This window comes from Cryptomeria japonica, chromosome 11 (genome assembly GCF_030272615.1).
Source record: "Cryptomeria japonica chromosome 11, Sugi_1.0, whole genome shotgun sequence".
Classification (NCBI taxonomy): Eukaryota; Viridiplantae; Streptophyta; class Pinopsida; order Cupressales; family Cupressaceae; genus Cryptomeria; species Cryptomeria japonica.
In genome coordinates, this window is record NC_081415.1 from 58,340,998 (window position 1) to 58,363,749 (window position 22,752).

At 37.0% G+C, this 22,752-nt stretch overlaps 1 protein-coding gene across 3 annotated transcripts; it reads left to right on the forward strand.

Moving 5' to 3' along the window:
- The first annotated feature begins 5,042 nt into the window (after nt 1-5,042).
- LOC131051391 (serine/threonine-protein kinase PEPKR2) lies at nt 5,043-21,365 on the forward strand. 3 transcript variants are annotated; one of them, XM_057985895.2, is made up of 5 exons: nt 5,044-5,516; nt 5,784-5,852; nt 19,260-20,144; nt 20,268-20,564; nt 20,645-21,365. In XM_057985895.2, the coding sequence occupies exons 3-5, from the start codon at nt 19,370-19,372 to the stop codon at nt 20,947-20,949; spliced, it is 1,377 nt and encodes a 458-aa protein (XP_057841878.2). In that variant the 5' UTR covers nt 5,044-5,516; nt 5,784-5,852; nt 19,260-19,369; the 3' UTR covers nt 20,950-21,365. The 3 variants fall into 3 exon arrangements, with proteins under 3 accessions (XP_057841880.2, XP_057841878.2, XP_059070125.1); XM_059214142.1 differs by lacking the exon at nt 5,784-5,852 and adding an exon at nt 14,984-15,191; XM_057985897.2 differs by lacking the exon at nt 5,784-5,852 and having other exon boundaries at nt 5,043-5,516.
- Nucleotides 21,366-22,752: the final 1,387 nt, after the last annotated feature.

Below are 22,752 nucleotides of genomic sequence, written 5' to 3' on the forward strand. Positions count from 1 at the left end.
GAGGGTATAAAGAGGGGATAGAGAAGGGAGCCTCCTAAGAGAACTTGTGAGACTCAGTTCTTCCTAAATAGTTATTTCTTGAGTCATCAACCTTCATTAGCTCACATTAGGAAGATATGGAACCCTGAACTTTGATATACCCAGTCAATTGGATAGATTTATTTGTGAAATAGAGCCATCTAACATAATGCTCACTTTCTTCACATTTATGGTTGCTAATTGGCATTTTTTTGGCAACATGTATACAAGTCTACCACCTTTGATCTTTGTATTGTCATAATGACACTTGAAGACGACCTCTTCTCTCTTGCCTTGTAGATTAGCATGGTAGAGTTATTGCACCAAAAGAAAATAGTAGATAACCATTTTGCTACAGGTGCTCGAATTAAGGCAAAACTCCATTGGGTTAAAGTGGGAGATAAACCTTTGAACTAGTTTTTCCAAGCTCCTAGAGCTCTCCACACCTCCTATGATATCAAATAGATTAAGGAAAATTAATTCTTTCTCAATGAGTTGTTGAATATTATCCAAGCCTTTGATGAACACTATGAACAAGTTTCCACAACCATGAAAACTCTCTTGAGTGATATCGTGCCCTCCATGAATGCCTCCAAGTTGTTCCTCATTAGCTTTCCTCCTCACAAAAAGCCTTCTATGATCAATTTTTCTCCATTTCTAATCTTGAGGAGGCTATTCACACCATGGTCGGTGACAAGAATCCTAAGTGTGCTGGTTTTCCTTGCGAATTGTATAAGGCTATTTGAAAGTGTATGGGTGAAGACCTAAATAAAGTTTATATAGAAGCTTTATATTCCAATTTTTTGGAAGAGTTATTAACAAAGGAGACATCAAGTTCATACCCAAGGTTGGAGATCCAAAGGACATATACACATAGATACCCATTACCTTTCTCAATGTGTCATACACAGTCATTTCCAAAGCTTTGTCACTGAAGGTGAACCATCTCCTTCCACAAATTGTGCAGCTTGATCAAACTAGTTTCGTCAAGTTAGGATGTATTATGGATAATATAATTATGGTTTAGGAAAACATGTAATAGTCCTAGTGCTCTTAGAAAAAAGGTTATTTTCCTAAAAAATGATTTTGCCAAGGTTTACAATCATATTGAATGGCCTTTCATTATGACCATGCTCCAAGCTTTAGGATTCGAGCCCAATTTCCTCCAATTTGTTAGTATGATATTTGTTGATGCCTTTAATTGCATTATCATCAATGGTCTCCAATCCACGCCTTAAAAGGCTTTTTTTCTATTCACCAGAGTTCTCATTTAGCTCCAACTCTCTACGTTCTCACTACTAAAGGTTGGAGATCCAAAGGACATATACACATAGATACCCATTACCTTTCTCAATGTGTCATACACAGTCATTTCCAAAGCTTTGTCACTGAAGGTGAACCATCTCCTTCCACAAATTGTGCAGCTTGATCAAACTAGTTTCGTCAAGTTAGGATGTATTATGGATAATATAATTATGGTTTAGGAAAACATGTAATAGTCCTAGTGCTCTTAGAAAAAAGGTTATTTTCCTAAAAAATGATTTTGCCAAGGTTTACAATCATATTGAATGGCCTTTCATTATGACCATGCTCCAAGCTTTAGGATTCGAGCCCAATTTCCTCCAATTTGTTAGTATGATATTTGTTGATGCCTTTAATTGCATTATCATCAATGGTCTCCAATCCACGCCTTAAAAGGCTTTTTTTCTATTCACCAGAGTTCTCATTTAGCTCCAACTCTCTACGTTCTCACTACTAAAGGCTTTGACTATAATTTGGCCACTCTATGTCTCAAGGAATCATTAGAGATATTACCTTTCCCGATTCTTCAAATCAAATTGTTAATGGCCACTTTGTAGATTACTCATTCCCCACTCTTATTAGAGAGGAGAAAATATAAAACAAGTTTTCAAATGTTTGGATACTTTATGTCGAGCTTCTAGATCAACCATTCAATGGCACAAGACATAGTGTTATATTAGATATTCCTTTTTACCCATGCCCCCTTGGAAAAATACCTTTGAATGGAAGAAGATTGGCCATGGAGAAAATTCATATTCTTGGGTATTTCCATTATCTTTTAGGCTTCACATGTGTCAATGTGGCAAGTAATTCTCTCCAAGATTGAAAAAGAAGCTTGAATATCCTTTATCTTTTAGGGAAGTTTCAAATTTGCTTTAGGATTCTTATGGCAACCCATGTTTACTACTCTTCATGTTGGGCTCCTTACAAAGCCTCTCACATGAACCAAGAAAAGGTTCTCCATGATTTTGTTTAGGATTCCTTGGAGAACCACAAGGTTTTTCATAGGGTTGCTTGGGATTTTTTTAATCTCCCTCATGAGACTGGAAGGTCAGGGTTATTATCCACACTAAATAAGGTTTAACACTATGTGCCAAATGGATTATCTATGCCCTCACAAAGATGAGGCATAAAAAATCTTGATTTAGCATTGCACTTCCTTTGGATTTCCAATTGGACAACCTGCTTGGAAGGGCATTAGTTTTCAAACCCTTCTCATCATGAAGAATACAATCCACATTAAAGGAAATTTTGTTGTTAAGAGCATTTATAAGGAAGCCATGAAACCCTGGCTTTTCTAGAATGGTTTCAACTTTCATGACGGTATTTCCATCAAGATCAACACAATATGTGGTGGTCCCCTATTCTACAAAATCAAGGTCACCCTTTAGAAAGATTGCCTTGGGTATGAGCCTTGAGATTTCATGAGAAAGGGATTCAATATTTGCAATATTTATTCTCTAAAATTTTACGAGTCTCATATTATGGAATGAAACTAAGGTTAAATTTCACCTTTTCAATCAAGATTATAAAATATTTGATATAGACATATGGATAATTCTGTTTAACATGATTCACAAAATTGGAATCCATTCTTCACAGTCTTGCTAGAAAGATTGGAAATGGGGTCTAAACACTACCTTCTACAGTTACAATCCCTGACATGTTTATGAATGACTTTCTCCTTGTCTACCCACGGTGCCAACTTTAAACTAGAGATGACATTTACATTCACCCATTTTTGTGTGGCAATGTCAATTTCACACCATCTAGTTGATTGTTTTGGAGCCAAAATTGGTCGAATTTACTTGGTGTATTCTTTTCCAAGGTCTTCATGTAGGCTCTACACTTTCTTATTCGGGTGGCTATGATCCTTGTTGCCCTTGTGGGTAGCTAGAGTCTTTCAAGAATCTCTTATTTTTTGTCAAAGAGCCCCAAAAAATTGGACTTAGATTCATAATCTCTTCAAGTCCTTTTGACTAAATCCTTTCTCCTAACATATGATTATTTTGGGGGATTGGCCTCATATCTATCATAGTTGCAACTAGATTTGACATGATTTTAGAGTGGAGATTCTCTTCATCATATGGAAGGATAGAAATTGTACAATTTTTTCTAATTTCTTTGTTGATCAACATATATCACCTTTTTTAGGGAAATTATTTGTTCTAGTATGTTATTATAGATTCAAGTGCAAGATATTAAAGTTGCAATCAAAGCGGATCACCTTTAGGTATTTCTCAACTGTTGGGGAAATGCCCCTTGTGACATGGCCATAGTTCTCTTGCCTCCATCCTCCTCCTCCTAGGGTTGCTTACCTTCTCATGGGTGTTGATGAGGATATACTTATGACAATCATGTTACCCGCTCATAAAATTATCCTTTACTTACTCATTAATGGGCATGGTCATGACCAACTCATCAACACTCCAACTCTTTGCTTCTCACGAGGGGGTGGAGAAGGGGGCTTTTGGGTGAAATGTTGGTAGAGTTTCTATTTGGTTTGATTCTAACAAGTTTCCTTGGTTAGCTCTTGCTATCTTGCCAACTTGCGAAGATGAATATAAATATAAGGATGATGAGGGTTGGAACCCTATGATGGATACTCTAAACCTTACTAATGTACGGGGTGAATTGAATGATCGAGACCCCTCACCTCCTCCCTTTGCTACTATATATATATATACACACACACACACACATACATACATACATACATACATACATACATACATACACTTTTTGGATTTATCTTATGACTAAGTTGCATAAAAAGTCAAGTCTTGAAACTCTAATTACATTTTCTCTTTTTCTTGTTTTGGACTCCAATCAATCCCCTTATGTATATATCATTGTTTGGTGGATTTTAACATATGAAGAAGTGCACAACCCATGAAACAATATCAAAACTTAAACAACTATAGGTACAACCTAGAACCATACTTGTCATTTTCCTATCATTTATCACCCCCTTAATTGAATAGGACGTGAATTCAAAAGCTATTTAGGAAGACCTTTTTTCCTTCTTTGGAAATCTTCCAAGATACGTCTTCTTCCAAATCAACCGAATGAGGAGAAGGGACGTCACCCTCCACCAAGTCCTCCAAAGAAACCTCATGCAAAGATGACAAAGGATTGTCTAAGGAAGTTAAATGCTCCACCAATTGTTCAACATGTAGGGCCCTCCCACAACCTCTTGAATGGTAATTGAGACCAAACTTCATAGGACAAGCCAAAACTAGATTTGAAGAAGCCTTTCAAGGTAAGTAGTTGCTTCAACTCAAGGTGAAGCCTCCAAAGGATCCTCTAAATGGAAGGCAAGATCCTGACCATGACTTTCGCTAAATTAACATCTTGTTGACTATGTACGTTGCTAGCATAGATATTTTAAATACATCTATCTAACAGATTTTGAAAGATATCAATCTCAAGACGCGTCCATCGATTGTCAATAACAATATCAATATAACTACCTTTCAATAGATGTATTTAAAATATCTATACTAGTTGTATTTAAAATATTACATTGAAAGTTGTCAAATTACTTTTATAAGAAAAAATAATCAATTAAAAGATATATGTGATAAACAATGAATTAAGAAATTTTAACGATTACAAATATTCTTGGAATATTCCAGAAAATCTCTCTTAGATTGTAACCACGTCGGTCATTAATAAATGTAAAAGTGGTATACTCACAAATTCTCTATTTTGCCATGCATATAATAAAACCCCACCAAACAGGGATATATACACAGGGGAATTGATTGGAATTTGGAGTCCAACACAAGAAAAAAAAATATAAAAATCAAAGCAAAAAGATGGAATTTGATGGGTTTTTCTGACTACTGGACGGTCGGATGCTTTTCGTGTTGCAGAGGCCTAGAAATGGGCACCTTCCTGACAGACTCCAGAGGCTTCCGAGGTCCAATTTTCTCCAGATGTTTTTCGTTTTGAAGGGATTTCTGTGGCTGCCATGGATTGGAGATTCGAATGCCGTTCAGAACGAGTGTTTTTTCGGGCGTTTTGGTGGCTGGATTGACCCGGAAGACGAAAATTAGGGTTATTAGGGTTTGAAAGTTTGGGTAAGGCGGGAAATTTCAGGCCTCCAGGAGTTCTTTTGTGGATGTGATTTGGAAGTGACAATGGATTTTTTGTTATCCGGGTTTTGAGTGTTTTGGAAGCTGGGATTGGAGGTATGTGGTTTGGTTAGTGTTTTGATTGGCTTTTTCTTTAGTTCTGAAAGGGGTTTGAGAAATGCTGACTGGTACTAATGAGAAGAATCGAAGCTTGAGATTTCTTTTATAGTTTTATTTTTGTGTGGTAAATCACTTTCCTCACTTGTTCCTTTTTTTTCGGGACAAGCTTTGGTTTCTTATCTTGATGATTAGATAAGTATGGCCCGAAATTTTCATGATTGAACTTTGTTTACGCAGCAGTTTCTATTGGTTTCTTATCTTCAGATTTCGGCTTACCTGCTATGATTGAGGTGATCTCTTCTATCAGATTTCGGCTTACCTGCTATGATTGAGGTGATCTCTTCTATCAGATTCCTCCATTGGCCTCTTCCGTTGGCTATGGTTGCGTCCAAAAAGTTGGAGACGTTATTCATCCAATTTCTACACCTTAACTCTTTCTTGGCCTTGTTGGGCAGGGTACCTTGGCCACGTCAAGTTGGATTTGGCCTTGTACTGAATTGTAACACCTTAATTTGCAGTTTGCGTTCTTAATTGTAATTTAACATGTCTGTTGCGGCACATTTTACTCAATTTTAACCCCTGGACTCGTAGTTTGCATCTTTCATTGCAATTCGGACATGCCCGTTGGGGTACATTTCCCTGATCAAGGTGGATTCGATAGTTTACTCTATTTTAACATCCCAACTCGCAGTTGGCCTTCTTCCTTCATAACTTACAATTGGTCTGATTCCACGAGTTACGCTGCACCTATTTAATTCGAATGATAATTTAATTGATTTCAAGACCTTACACGTCTCACTGATGTAATGCCTTCTTACCATTAATTCATCCTGCAGTGTCCCCGAGATGAACCCTTGCTGGTTCAATTCTTCAACCTGCTGTAATTTTGTAATTCTTCAACAATAAATTGGAAATTTTAGAAGCATACCCGTAGGTCCTTAGCCAATTTATTGAAATGAAAAGATTAAATCAGCAACTTACAAAGTTCTGATTTTTATTCAGCAAACAATTCAGATCTGCTCTTATTTTAATAATAAGATGCCCAAACAGTAGAAGATGGTGCCAATTTAATGAGCAAGCTGTGTGTTTGGTAAAGGAGGCCTCCAAACCACATAAAATTAACAGCAATAACAGTAAATAAGAAAACCTACAACAGATCTGCCTTGTAATAAGCCAAATCTGCCTGCAATCATCACCAATCTGACTTTTGAATGAAGCCAACCACAATTGCAACAATTCAACTGACCTTTCACAGTCTCACCATTACCATGCACTGAAGAATAGACGTTCTCCAATGAAGAATCCAGTTTGAAACCCTCAAGCTCCAGAACCCAGAGAGGAAGAGATATCAAATGATCAACAAATTAATGAGTTTGATTTCTCAAGGGGAGCGGCTTTATGCAAAAACCAATGATTTTTAATTAGGGTTGCTTTTAGGGTTTGAAAAAATAACATTGTGTTAAACCACTTTTAATATGGGTGCACAACTGTGGAGAAAAATAATAAGTCACTTAAATAAATTTAAGTGAAATATTTTATTAAACAGTCAATGTGACTTTATAGTAAACGTCATTAATTAAATATTGCCTGTAATTCACTGAAAAATTAATATCTCTCTTAATTTGACTCCAAAAGATGAACCGTTAGAAGCTGGAGATAAAGCTCTCAAAACTTATGTGACCAGGGGCCTGTCTAAAAATAACCAACTTCCCATTTATAAATAGCCCAAATACTATAAATAGTAAATCCCTCAAATGGAGTTAGAAACTGTTCAAATGAAGCTTGAACTGAACCCAACCCTGAACTAAAGAACATCATCCTCCATCCACTGTCCCTATGACCCTATGTCCATACCTTGTTAGCCTACGAGCGTCCAGAAAATAAGCTAACTCATCAACTCTAAAACCTTGACTAAGATGGGGACATCACAGCCCCCCTCCCTGAATTTGCTTGTCCTCAAGCAAACTCAATGTTGGATGTTATAAAATGCTATCACTCTCCCAAGTAGCATCCTCTATTCGCAGATTCTTCCATTTAATAAAAAATTCCTTGATGACACTTCTTCACAAATGACGCTCTTTGAACTCCAGAATAGCCTTAGGTACTAGCACTAACTTCCCCTCATTGTCCAGGGGTGGTAGAACTGTTGAAGGAACTATATGTTGTCCCAATGCCTTCTTAAGCCGTGACACATGGAACACATTACGAACCTTACTATTTGTCGGTAAATCTAACTCATAAGCCACTTCACCAACATGCTTGACAATCATGAATGGCCTATAGTAGTGTGGCTTGAGTTTCTTTGCACCCTTTTGCCTTAGAGTGGACTGCCTGTAGGGCTGAAGCATCAGATATACCATATCGCCAATGTCGAATGCTCGCTCAACCCTCTTTTGATTTGCATACTGTTTTTGTTGATTCTGAGCTTTCTTGATGTTCTCGCAAAGAGCTCTCATAATGTCCTGGTTCTCTTGTAACAAATCCCCAACACTAGGCACTCTGCAATCGCTCAACAATAAATCCAGGAAACTCGGTGCATCATAACCATACAAAGCTCTGAAAGGTGTCATCTGAATAGACATGTGGTGAGTGGAATTATAGCAATACTCGCACAAGTGTAACCACTTCACCCAAGCCTTTTGCTGCCTTGTAATGTAGTTCCGTAGGTATCCTTCCACCCATTTGTTGACAATCTTTGTCTGTCCATTAGTCTGGGGGTGGTAACTCGTACTTGGAGTGAGCATTGTCCCGCAAAGTCTGAATAACTCCTGCCAGAAGTGACCAATGAACTTGCTGTTCCTATCACTAACAATACTTTGAGGTAAACCATGCAATTTGAATACCTCGTGAAAGAAAATATCGGCCACTTGAGCAGCTGAATAAGTAGTCATGATTGGGAAGAAATGTGCATACTTAGTCAACTGATCAACCACCACATAAATGCTATCACTACCCTGGGGGCTTTAGGCAAGCCTGTGATGAAGTCCATATACACGCATTCCCACTTCCTGTCAAGAATAGGAAGCGGCTGAAGTAACCCTCATGGAAAGCTGTGCTCCTGCTTGTTCTGCTTGCAAACATAACACTCTTTGACGTACCGAAGAACATCAGACTTGAGACCCTTCCAAGAGAATCTCTCCTGTACCTACCTATAGGTCTTAAAGTAACCAGGATGTCCAGCCATAGGTGAATCATGGAAAGTCCTCAATACTATGCATTTCACCTCAGAACTTGGGACTAGAAATATCCTCTCTTTGTAAATGATGAGATCATTCGCAAGAGAGTAGTTGCTGTCCTGTATTGTCCCATCAATAATACCAGAGGCCCATGGATTCTTGGCATACTTTGCTATAATCAAGTGTTTCCAATCTTCGAAAACAACTGCCCCGCTCAAATGGGGACAACGAGATAAGGCATCGACAACAATGTTCTGAGTCCTTTTGACATATGAGATGTCAAAATCATAAGACTGTAACTTGCTGACCCACTTCTGTTGACGCTCATTTAGATCCCGCTGTCCAAGGAAATGCTTCAAGCTATTATGATCAGTTTTGACACAAAACTTGATGCCAATTGAATATTGCCTGAACTTAGCCATTGCATGCACGATGACCCACATTTCCTTATCATAAATACTATAGCTCCTCTCTGGAGCCCTAAGCTTCCTGCTTTCATAAGCTATAGGATGACGATCTTGCATAATCACTGCACCAATACCCTCTCCACATGCATCACAATGAAGCTCAAAAGGTTTGGTGAAATCAGGTAAAGCAAGAATTGGACATGTAGTCATCAATTGCTTGAACTTCTCAAAACACTCTTGTGCTAGAGGTGTCCAAACAAATGCACCCTTCTTTGTCAAATCAGTAAGTGGTGCGACACGCTGTGAAAAACCACTAACAAACCGATGGTAGAAGGCACATAAACCAACAAATCCCCTGAGTTGAGTCAATGTGTCAGGTGTAGGCCACTCAACAATGGAACGAACCTTATCAGGGTCCATGCGAACTCCCTCTTTGCTGATTATGTGACCCAAATACAAAAGTTTTGTCATTCCCAATGCACACTTGGACTCCTTGGCGTGAAAGGACTCCCTGTCAAGTATGCCTTAAACAGTATCCAAGTGAACTAGGTGCTCCTCCCAAGTTCTATTATAAACCAAAATGTCATCAAAGAAAGCCAAAACAAATCTCCTAAACTGAGACTGGAAGACCATGTTCATAGTGGACTAAAAGGTAGCTGGTGCGTTGGTTAACCCAAAAGGCATAACCAAAAACTTATAGTGTCCACAATGACATCTGAAAGCAGTCTTCTCAATGTCCTGCTCCGTGACACTGATCTGATGATAACTTGTCCTCAAGTCAATCGTAGAGAAATAACAAGCTCTGTGAAGCTCATCTAACAACTTATCGATGCGAGGAATGGGATACTTGTTCTTTATAGTCCTTCTATTCAGCATACGGTAATCAATTCCCATTCTAAGTGTGCCATCTTTCTTCTTCACCAAAACAACCGATGAAGCGAAAGTAGACTTACTCGGCCTTATGTGTCCCATTGCTAGAAGTTCTTTGATAGTTTTCTCAATTTCATCTTTCAACCGCTTGGGGTGCCGGTAAGGTGTAATCATGATGGGCTTGGTGCCCTCTTCCAGCTCAATAATGTGCTCTATGCCTCTATCAGGAGGCCTACCAAGAGGTATGTCACTAAATAGTAAATACCTTTGTATGCTTAATTCTAAGCTCATGAATATCTAAATGGTAAGGTGTTTTATGCTGTTCTTCATATGTAGGCATTAGTTTACACTCTGCTGCCCAATCCACCATGTCATGTCTGATAAGTCTCTCCATTCTTTTAAGAATGATGAGTTTTAAGTTGCTGGCCTTGATAGCTTTAAGAACATGATTAGTCCCGTCAACCTTGAATTTCATCTCCATATCTCTAAGGTTGAGTGTAATTCACCTATTGCATGAAGCCATGTCATGCCAAGGACCACATCCATGTTTCCCATGTTAACCACATAAAAGTCAGTTTTGAATTCATAATTATTGAGTTTCATGGGTAAGTCTGAAATCATTCTATCACAAGTCAGCACATTACCATCAACAACTTTCACCCTTATGCCTTCAAACTCTTGAGTTTGAATCCCACATTTCTCCACCAACCGTGCATCTATGAAATTATGAGTTGCACCTGTATCAAGTAGAGAGGTGACTCTTTGACTAGCTAAGAGTCTACACAACCTAAAAGAACCTTCTCCTTGCATGCTAGACATATGAGCCTCTCGTAGATCAAATTCTCCTTCATTTTCAACTCCATTCTCTGAATTTTTCAGTCTCTGAATCATTTTGATCAGCTTGCTGGCTTGTGTTATCAGTCATGTTTTCTCCCTCATAAAACCACTCCATATTTCTATTTTGACCCTTAGGCTTGAGGGGACAATCATGGTTTTGATCATAAGGGCCCTTACAATGAAAACACAACTCCCTTCTACGCAAATCATTAAGTGTTTCCCTGTCCAAAGGTGCTGCAAACTTCTTCCCTTGATCCACATTCGCTGATTTCTTTGGATTAGACTTGCTGTCATTAAATGATGAGGACGGTTTGGAGTGAACTTACTACGAGGAGCAGTAAGTTCCATGCTACATGCCTTCCTCATGGCTTCTTGCAAGGCAGGGTGATCAAAAGCCTTAATCCAACCCTTCATAGGCTCATAAAGACCTTCAACGAAAAGAATGACCAGCCTTCTCTCTGAGATATTAGTTACCATAACTGAAAGCTTTTGAAATTCACTAATGGAAGATTCCAAGCTGCCCATTTGTTTTAGCTGGGCTAGATCCCTGAAATACAACTCTGGATCTCTTTTGTCAAAACGCTCAACCAATCTATTAGTGAATTCTTGGTATGTAGTAATAAGGTTGTGATGCAAAGTCATCATTCCATGGTGCCACCAATCATGGGCTCTCCATCCAAATGCAAGGCTGCAAACTTAATAGCATCTTCTTCTGACATAGGACGTAGGTTCAAGAAAGTATCTAACATGCTAATCCAAGCTCTGGCTGTAACTCTACCGCTGCCATCAAAAGTTGATAGTGTGAGCTTGTTGATTGCATATTTGAGATCATTAGTTTTGTTCCAAGGTATCTGATTATTCCAATTCTTGTTATGATCTCTCTTCTGACTAATATACCTGTCAAAGCTAAGGTGATCCTAAACTCTTTGTGGTAATCTATCCCATTCATCATGCATTGCCAAGATATTGTCACCAAAACCCCTGTCATCTCTAGCTTCGGAGTCAACCTCATCTTAAGGTTCAGCTCTGACAAAAGTGGGGCGTGTGGGTTTGTCATATGTGCGTGTGTTAGTAACACGAGTTCTGGAATGACCAACAATACTGCCATTCTCTTCTTGATTCAGATCATTACCTTTAGGTATTGAAAGTTGTATGGCGGTGGTCAGCTGTTGTTGCAACACTGCTGCTACCTGTTGTTGTCCAGATGCTATACCTCTCATGACCTCCCTTGCCTTGTTGTCATCATTCTGCGTAGTGTTATTGGTGGCTTCTTCATTCCTATCACCCATAATTTCAATTTGGTTCTCACCAAAATGAAATTGGTTTCTCTGAGAACCGAATCTTCTTAAAACTTGTGATGCCTAAATTGTTGGTGATGCATATAAAATCCCCTAACCCTCCAGGATGGCAGAATCAGAGCTCTGATACCACCGAGATGAACCCTTGCCGGTTCAATTCTTCAACTTGCTGTAATTTTGTAATTCTTTTTGTATTTTTTATTATTAAAGATGGTCTTTCAGAAATAGACAGAAGTTGCAGAAGGGGTTTCTTAATTTTCAACACATATTGAAAATAATACATGAAATAATTAGCTGAAACAATAAATTGGAAATTTTAGAAGCATACCCGTAGGTCCTTAGCCAATTTATTGAAATGAAAAGATTAAATCACCAACTTACAAAGTTCTGATTTTTATTAAAAAAACATTTCAGATCTGCTCTTATTTTAATAATAATAAATTAGACACCCAAACAGTAGAAGATGACACCAATTTAATGAGCAAGCTGTGTGTTTGGGAAAGGAGGCCTCCAAACCACAAAAAATTAACAGCAATAATAGTAAATGAGAAAACCTACAACAGATCTGCCCTATAATAAGCCAAATCTGCCTGCAATCATCACCAATTTGACTTCTGAATGAAGCCAACCACAGTTGCAACAATTCAACTGATCTTTCACAGTCTCACCATTACCATGCACTGAAGAATAGATGTTCTCCAATGAAGAATCCAGTCTGAAACCCTCAAGCTCCAAAACCCAGAGAGGAAGAGACATCAAATGATCAACAAATTAATGAGTTTGATTTCTCAAGGGGAGCGGCTTTATGGAAAAACCGACGATTTTTAATTAGGGTTTGAAAAATATCAAGTGTTAAAACACTTATAATATGGGCGCCCAACTATGGTGAAAAATAATAAGTCACTTAAATAAATTTAAGTGAAATATTTTATTAAAAAGTCAATGTGACTTTATAATAAATGTCATTAATTAAATATTGTCTGTAATTCACTGAAAAATTAATATCTCTCTCAATATGACTCCAAAAGATGAACTGTCAGAAGCTGGAGATAAAACTCCCAAAACCCATGTGACCAGGGGCCTGTCTAAAAATAACCAACTTCCCATCTTTAAATAGCCCAAATGCTATAAATAGCAAATCCCTCAAATGGAGTCAAAAACTGCTCAAACGAAGCTTGAACTGAACCTGACCCTGAACTGAAGAACATCATCCTCCATCCACTGTTCCCATGACCATCTGTCCATAACCTGTTAGCCTACGAGGGTCCAGAAAATAAGCGAACTCATCAACTCTAAAACCCTGACTCGGATGGGGACATCACAATCCCATAAGACCATTTCTTTGATTTACCTGATGGACTGGAGAAAAATGTCTCTTTTAAAGGGGGTTTACAGTTTGGGAAATGTAGTAATAACAAATAAATAATTTTTAATGGTATTTTTTGTTTAATTTTGTTGGTTTATGACAGTGCATTATAGGAGCTACAAATTGACTTTTCGAATAGGGCAGTATTCTATCAGAGTAGGGGCGCTGAGTTATGGTTGCATTTTGACTTGAATAGCATTCACTATACTGGAAATGCAGTCAGATTAGGGGTGTGCTAGGGTTTGGGCCCTCCCTTGAACTATAAAATGAGGCTTTTGGCTGATAGAAGGCTGTCCCTTTTGTCTGTTATATTTCTGCATTAGTGTTTTGTAGCCGATTTGAGGACGAAATCCTTTGAATCTTGAAACCAGGTGATGAAACCCTATTGGCTCGCTTTAGCAGTTTCATTTGATTGTGCTGAAGATATTCTCCATCTTCATCTTCTGTGAGTGTTTGATGATATGTCACAACTGTACATGCTACACAGTCAATCTAAATAGTCATTTGCAGGTTATTGCATGTGTTGGAGGTCTGGCGTTGTAGCATGCTGTAATTTATTTGTGTAATACAGATTTATGTTGTCAATAAAATTTAAAAATACAGTATTTCAGTGTGGTATGTTTCTAAATTCAGGCGTGTTAAGTTAGATATACATTTTTGTGTAAAGGATATTTCACATGGACTGTTTTTAATTTGGTAAATCTCCTATTCGTGGGCTAACTTCAGCTTGCTACAGAGTTGTGCATTTAAGGTGCTCCATATCTTGAAGATGGCTAAGAAGTACTGCCTGAAATTTTAGATACTTTAACTTCCTTTACAGAATTATTTTCAGGAGTAATTTGAATTTTCTTTCTGACCGTTGGCTTAGCTGCCATTAAGGAGTATCTCTTCCATCAAATTGAATCATTATTTGCAGCAAAGTGGATGCGATAGCTTTCTCAACTTGAACGCATTAACTTGCCCTTGGCTTTGTCTGCTGGGCTGCATAGCACCCAGTAAGTTGGATGATGCATTTTACTAATTTCAATATTTTAACTTGCACTTGGCTTCATATGTTGGGCCATGTAGCACCCAGCAAGAGGATGCTGTAATTTACTAATTTCAACGTCTTAACTTTTGCTTGGCTTCAACTGTAGGGCTACATAGCAGCCAGCAAGTTGGATGCTGTATTTTACAATTTTTGACACTTCCTTGCATTTCTTGTTCACACGGGACATGCAATTGGCCTCATCTGTTGGCTTTAACCTGGCCTCATTCATGTAGGACTTGCAGTTTGTTTCATCTGTTGGGTTATGATATGCCTGACAAACTTGGATGTATTTTCATGTAGGACTTGCAGTTTGTTTCATCTGTTGGGTTATGATATGCCTGACAAACTTGGATGTATTCACATGGGATATGCAATCAGCCTTATACAGTTGGGAATGCTGCATTCTCAAGTTAGATGCTGTGTATCATCATATTTAATTACCTTGACACTAACTCATCCATGTTTATTTGAGAATTGCAGTTGGTGTCATCTCTCGAGTTATGCTGCACCATACAAGTTGGATGTGTTATTTACCCAATTTCAACACCTTAATGCTCACTTGTCCTTGCTAAAGAGGGGCTTGCAATTGGACCCCGAAATCTGGGTGCATTGCTTTTCTCAATTTGAACATCTTAACTTGCACTTCGTGTTATTCACACGAGCCTTGAGATTAGTCTTGTCCATCTTGGTACGTTACATGAGTCAAGTTGGATGCAGTTTTTTTCCAATTTCCACATTTTATATGTTTTACTCTTCTATCATTTGGACTTTAGACTTTCTTTTGAAAGCCCCTCTATTTTTACCACTTGAGTTTGGCAAGTTGGATGTGGTATTTTAGTCAATTTCAACACTATAGCCCGAGATCTGAATTGCAGGTGTCATAATAAAAGCTCAAAATTTTTGTACTAATGAGTTCTTCCCTCTGTACAAATAGTTTAAACAATTATATCTTTAGTAGCAATACTCTCAAAAAACTTTTAATCTTGTTGCATTTGTCATGCTGTTTCCTGAGTTTTTCTGAAAGTAGTTTTGAAAATTTGTTATATGCCTATCTTTTTAGTGCTAAGAGAAAAATCACAGAGCACTTATAAGTTATAAACAATAGTTTTGGAGTAAGTGTTAAGTTTACAACAAACTGATGCTTTTTAAATTTTATTTTGAGTGGATTTACATTAAAACTTAAATTGAAAATTATGATGAGATTTGCCATTTAATACCCGAGTCATACCATTTACAATTTTGCCATGCTTTGTCGATGCCATGTAAATGGAATGCTATTCCTATATCATTTTCTTGGGATTTGAAGCTTGGGTATGATAGTTCTTGACATTTATACCCATTTATACCCATTTGAGCTCTTCCAATTTGATGAACCTTAACCAATTTCACACTTTTATCATGTCTTTTAGGTTTTCAATTTGGGGTTCAATTAGTGGAAAATCAAAGAGCATAACACTGCAGAGAAAATGGAGCATAAACATATTGACAAGAATGTGAACGAACAATAAGAATTTATTATTCATTCAGGATTTAGCTCCGTACATTGAGTCCAGAGGCTTTAACTACCTAGCAAACACTTTACCTGACGATACTAACAATTACTAACCTATTAATGTTTATTCACTAACACACATATAACACTAAGATATTTAATAAGAGATATAATACTTCCATAGTTCAAGACACTAAGAGAAAATGCTTCTGTATTTAATTTTTTTTGTTATGTTGACATCAATGTATTGGATCACACTCCGTGATCCATCTTGAGGACTGAAACATTGATTTCAAAAAAATGCTAGAGTAAAATCCAGAAGCACTCTCTCTCTATTATAATTGTTTAATTTTTTACTATCCTAACTTTTAACACAAACAAACTAATATAGATATAATATTTCCAAGACATTTATCAATGCCTCAATGTTTTACCACTTGAGCTCCTCCTAGTCAACAATTTTTTTTTCAATGTGAACACTTTATCATGTTTCTTAGCATTTGAACTGGGCTTATGTTATGAAAGTTCTGATATATTTATCATCTTAGCTCATTGTAATTGACGAAAGTGTACCCAATTTCAACACTTTTCTAGGAGTTGACCATAGGGTTCCTATGCGAAATTTGAAAATCTTGACACTTGATTTGATACCTTTCAATGAGTTAGAATATTATATATTTGTTGAATCATTTTTCCTATAATATTTTATAGCTGGACAGACGGGCATGGTGTGTGTTCTGTTGATTAGTAAATAGGGTGTGAGAAATGTTGCATCCCTTTAGATTTTGAGAGGATTGGATGAGATTGAGTTATCTTGACATCCTTAGGCCAAAATGAAATCTAGCACTTATTAACTTCTTTAGAAGATTTTTTCTGTGTCTAGTTTTATGTTTTATTTCATATTCATGGTTATGACTACAATTATTTGCATAATTTGTATCATTTATTATTTGCATAATTTGTATCATTTAGTGGATTAGATGACTAGTGCGTGGGCTAAAGGTTTTGGGGAAGAGGTAAAGGGTTAAATACATCTCCTCTTCATTCTTTGCTCATGGTGTAGGTGAGTTAGCAAGGTTTGATATATTCCTCAGCTTGGTCATGATATTAAAACCTGTTGCTGCAAATATTGAATTCAAGTGAAAATTTGAGCCTTGGTTGTTTGCATGGAAGACAGCTGTTTCAACCACTTGATGTCTATAATACAGTTTGACAGATTTAAGTCAAATTTTGAAACAGATCAATTGCAAAATCTGCAGAGAGTTAGATTGTGACTTTAAAAGGTACCTTTACCTTTTACCTTTTATATCTGGCAAGTTAGAAGAAAATGTATTTCATAGTTCTATTTTATATTAGCTACACATACAATACATCGATTTTGAAATTGCCTGCATCTTTTTTTGGCAACATTTTGGTGAATCCACTGTATACACAATGGCTCCCCTGTATACACAGTGGCAGCCATCAACTCGGACATTGTTTGCTTAATTTCATCTGGGTGGTCCATTCCTCTACTTCTGCACTAATTTTATCTTTAGTCTTTTTAGTCTGGTGGGATGAGCTGAGGCTCTTTTTCCTTATATCATTGTTCAATAAATTAACTGTATCTCTATGCAATACATTTGAATTTTGTTTCATGTGAATAAATTTTGAGGGCGCCCTTGTTTGAGTAACTATGCCAAGAGATGTAACTGCAGTGGTAGCAGTGGGAAGATGCATCTGATGTCGTTGCGATTAAAGAAAAACTATTTGGAGCTGACACACATTTTTTAAATATAAAGACATCAAAATTTTATAAGATATTTTAATATGAAAGTGAAACTATTAAAGAAAAGAAAACAATTACTGAAGTAATAAATGGTGGCTTGTCCCAAATTAAAATTAAAAGTCCATACAAAAGTAAAACAAATGTATTGCCAAAAAATAACTTTTCAAATAAAAAAAAGTAAACAATGTAGATAAAATAAAATAATTTTTGAAATAAAAAGTTAAATTTATGTGTCCATGCATGTATTTAAATAAAATAGCTTGAGATAGACGTCTCTTGCTCTTTTCTAGATAGTTGTATTTAATATATTTATATCAGTTTTACAAAGCTATTAAAAATATTTGTAGTAAATTCTGGGAAATAAGGGCTTAAAAGGAAAGAAAAATTACTTCAGATGGTGATGTACCCAAGTTTTGAATTCTACAGGCAACCATCAGAATTCTCGAGTTTTACTTGTGGAAATTTCTGAGAATGTTTATTTGTTGTAGAGTCTTCACAGTCTACATTGCAAGTATCATTAAGGTAAAGGAAGAGATCTGTTTTAATGGAAATTTCTTTGTGAGGATATATTGGTGTATGTAGTGCACTAAGAATTATGTATTGCTTCTCTTAAGCCAAATCTAACAAATTATCTGATCAGATGCATCTCACAGCTGGTGACTGTCATCCATCTTGCTCTTCCTTGACCAATCTCTTGTTATCGATAGGAAGGAAGAGTTACTTTTCTTTTGGGGAGGAGAAAGTCATTGACTGAAGGCTTAGGCCATCCAAGAGGGTGGCAGGCAATGGATGATGTCAAGTGTGTATGGCCCTTATGGGCTGGGCCACATTTGCTAGAATGGCGATTTCAACTAGAAGGCTTTCCAATCCTGCATTTAAATTCTAGATCAAAATTACAATGTAGAGGTCTAGAAAAATTAATGCAGTTTCAATTCAAATTATCTGGATAAATTCTATATGAAGAATTGACATTTAAATATGCTCCACTTCATTAAAAAAGAATGGTAGTTTTTCTTAATTCTAAATCTGAGAGCTTGCTATGCTGCTTAACCTCTTAACATATTGCCAAGTGGCAGCATGAGCTTGGTCCAAAATTTTATTTAATTTTTTGTCAAATTATTTACTAATAATTTTAGATACGAAAACTTTATCTGCTGAATTCTCCATATCTCATTTTAACCATTCTGATGTAAAAAGGCTTTGGCAGTCCAACTGAAAAACTTCAGGATTTTCCCTTTGACAGGTCATAGGACCCACTATGTTAGTTCTAAAAGACGTGTCTATCAGATTTTAAGGCTTGATTTGAGTAACTTATTTTACACTGCTAGAAGTTTTATTACCAGACCATCTGCTAGCTTTGTATTGAAAATTACATGTTCAGTACTAACGACTTTTTAGTTTTTTTGGTTTGTATTATATTCTTGATTTATTTTTCAGCATTTCATGTTTGAGATAAGATACTAAAAGATGTTTAATTCTTTACTATGTTGTTGCAGATAATTTGCTTTATTCACCTGCAGCATAAGTGTACATATTTAATTTTGGTCTGGTTGATCGGTGCCAGATACTTTCCAGAAAGAAGTTATAGAGGTGGGTCAAAGCTGGTATGGATCCATTAAGAAGGAAGAGGAAGGGGGGAATGACTATGGGTGAAACTAAATTGAAACGGTTAGCTTGCTTATACAATGATAGTGCTTCTTGTTCAGCCTTAGCTCCACCTCTTTCATTTGAGGAATGCACACAGCAAAGAAAGCGGCATAAGGAAAAGATAATGGATGAGCAGTTGGGCTCTCCAAATTTGCATCCTGCAGCAGCTGCCACAGTTCCCCATCCAAGAAGAAGAGGTTGTTTATTTGATTCTCCTGGGAGAGGCTTAAAGAGAAAAGTTGGTTGCATTGATGCTGCCACTCAGTTTGGCAGGAACAAAAAGATTGAATCAGATTATTATATGGGTCTAGAGTTGGGAAAAGGGAAATTTGGTATTGTCAGACTCTGCAAGAACAAGTCCACTGGAGAAGAGCTGGCATGCAAGACATTACCCAAAAATGGTGAAGAAAATGTCCACATGGAAGTGGAGATTATGCAACACCTTTCTGGTCATCCCAATGTTGTAACGCTGCGTTCTGTGTATGAAGATGCTGAGTCTTTGCACCTTGTCATGGAGTTTTGCTCTGGAGGGCGCTTGCTTGACACAATGTCTAAGAATGGATGTTATGCAGAGCATCAAGCAGCAAATTTAATCAAACAACTGGTTTCAGTAATTAAATATTGCCATGAGATGGGAGTTATTCATCGGGATATAAAACCCGAGAATATTCTTTTAACTAGTAATGGATGCTTGAAACTAGCTGATTTTGGTTTGTCTGTGCATGTTGCAAATGGTATGACAATCTGAATGTATTGAGAGTAGAGTTTGATTCTTTTCATGAAACCAATAATCTGTATAATTTAGTAGAACCATTGTTTTTTTCCCATTTTATAAGACTTGTTCACATATAATGCAGGTCAACATCTATCAGGTGTGGTGGGCAGCCCTGCATATGTTGCTCCTGAAGTATTGGCAGGCACATATTCAGAAAAGGTAGATGTTTGGGGAGCTGGTGTCCTCCTCCACGCCCTCTTGATTGGTGTGTTACCATTTCGTGGAGAATCTGTTGAAGCTATATTTGAGGCGATAAAACATGTGCAATTGGATTTCCAGTCTGAAAAGTGGAAATCAGTGTCTGGACCTGCAAAGGATTTGCTGTCAAGAATGCTTTCAAGGGATGTTGGAAAGAGACTTTCTCCAGAGGAAGTTTTGAGTATGTTAAGCTGCCTTTGCGTTGAGCTTAAACATTTAAAGCAGTAACATTTTTTTTAATATCATAATGTGTTGCTGCAGGGCATCCTTGGATAATGTTCTATACAGAACCTGATGTGAAGTTACAAGCAAGGAAAACAAAAAGGAAAAAGCATACGCCTCTTGTCAATGGCGATCGACCTAAACAATTAACAATAGAAACATCTCCAAGTAAATCAGACTGTAGACAAGAACGAGAAGACTGTGATCTGGTAGATGTTCTTGCTGCTGCAATCTTACAGATAAGAATATCTGAGCCTAAGAGGAGCAGACTGTGCATGCCTTCTTTTGCTGTACCACAGGAGTGCTCATCTAATTTACAAACCACCCTGTGTACGGCATTTTGATGTAACTGTGACCGGAAAATGTGCTGACTGTTGAAGATATCCTGATTGTTGCTGACTCACACTGGTCGTTATTTACTGATTTGGCGGCTTGATGAATTTTGATGCTGTGAGAGTAACTAATGGAAGCTTGGCATTGGCTACTTTTTAAGTTTTAGTGGATAAAAGTGGTCTGAACAGGGATTGGATCCTATGTTAATGTCCCAGCCTGACCTGCACTATGAATTGGTGCTAAGCAATCACTGATATTAATCTATGTACAGCATGCTGAAATATATGATTTTCTGTATATAGTTTTTACAATTAAGGCAAAACATAACCCAAAATCCAGTATTCAATAGACATGGTTAACTATTAAATTTTAGGTTGTATTGAACATGAAGTATGCTAATGACTCTCACAAGGGTTTGAATTTTGAAGTGTTTGTAGAGCCTCTCTTGACATCATGGTGTACTGCTGACATAATAAGATATAATTAATTGGCTATGCTTTTCTGTGTACAAGGCATACTTGAAATAAGTTTGCTGAAGCCATCATTATGTAAAATCATCATTTTTCATGCTAGGGTGAAAAGTCTTTTTGCACTGTTGAGGAAAGTTACAGCTAAATAAGCCACTGGAACGCGATATAGCTCAAGTTGGATTTCTCATTTCAAGTTTAGCGTGTGCAAAGAATGCTTATGATATGGAGCACAGTATTTTGAACATAATTATAAGCACGGTACTTTGTCGCTACAGTATACCGTAGACTGGAGCATTGCTTTATCCATTGGAATGATGCTCTTACAAGCTTGTAGGTTTTTTGCTGATGTTACTAAAATGTCCCAGAAAGACTGCTGCATGCTTTTGATTAAATTGAATATGTATGATACTGGAGGTCATACTGGGTGCTTGTTTTTTCTTCAGTTCTGTTTGTACGACTCCATCTTTACATCTATTCATCTGGTCGAGTGTAAAACTTTTTCAATATTATATACTTCACACTTTTTATGCCTATGTTTTAGGGGATGACATACTTTTAGAGGTTAACAGATGTTTTATGAGAGTTCTCTTGCACCAGAGGGATTCGATTATTTAAGATCATCCTCCATCAGCTATAGATGGCTTTCTAGCACTAGATTTCTCCTATACATTGATCTTTCCTTCAAAGCCACTGCTAGCTTAAGGGTAAGAAATGTGAGATGTTTACCCACTGGATAAATAATTTTGGTTTTTTTTTTGTCATTTTATTTGTCTACCTTTATATCGTCTATCAACTGTCTTACATTTGTGGGGGTATAAGTGTTGCCTATTCTCTTACCTTAATAGCTTATGAAAGTTCTAGAGGTTGATTTTTGGCAATATGTTGTCAGTCATGTATGAGTGCCTAATGAAGTTTGGGATGGTTACAGACAAGGAGCTTTTTGTGATATGCCCAAAACACAATAATAATCAAACTGCGTTTAGACAAAAAACAATACCAATAATATGCTTAACCAATTAACCTTTTGAAACCAAATATGCTAATGAGAGATAAATCTCTTTGTTGGTAAAGAGTAGAAAGTCGTTTAAAAGACTTGAACAGCTCGATCTTGCAATGATGCCCAGCCCAGCCGATTCCTTTTGGTTTCTTTTCGGAGCATCCTTGAGGGATTATAATTCATTAAACTAATAAATGTATCCTTGTGATAAAAAATAAATGTGCCATTGCTTGTTTCACACGGATCACAACATGTCTGTAGATTTCTGAGATATTGTAAACACGGACTTGTGTTATCTTTTATCATTGGTTACGTCCACTGGCTTTCTGTGCATCCGTTGCTTAAAC

What these genes read in the sequence shown, in the direction of transcription:
- LOC131051391 (XM_057985897.2), top strand. Translation starts at nt 19,370, where the DNA reads ATGGATCCATTAAGAAGGAAGAGGAAGGGGGGAATGACTATGGGTGAA. An exon ending in GTCTGTGCATGTTGCAAATG is followed by an intron (nt 20,145 to 20,267) that starts GTATGACAATCT and finishes CATATAATGCAG; the next exon opens with GTCAACATCTATCAGGTGTG. An exon ending in TTCTCCAGAGGAAGTTTTGA is followed by an intron (nt 20,565 to 20,644) that starts GTATGTTAAGCT and finishes GTGTTGCTGCAG; the next exon opens with GGCATCCTTGGATAATGTTC.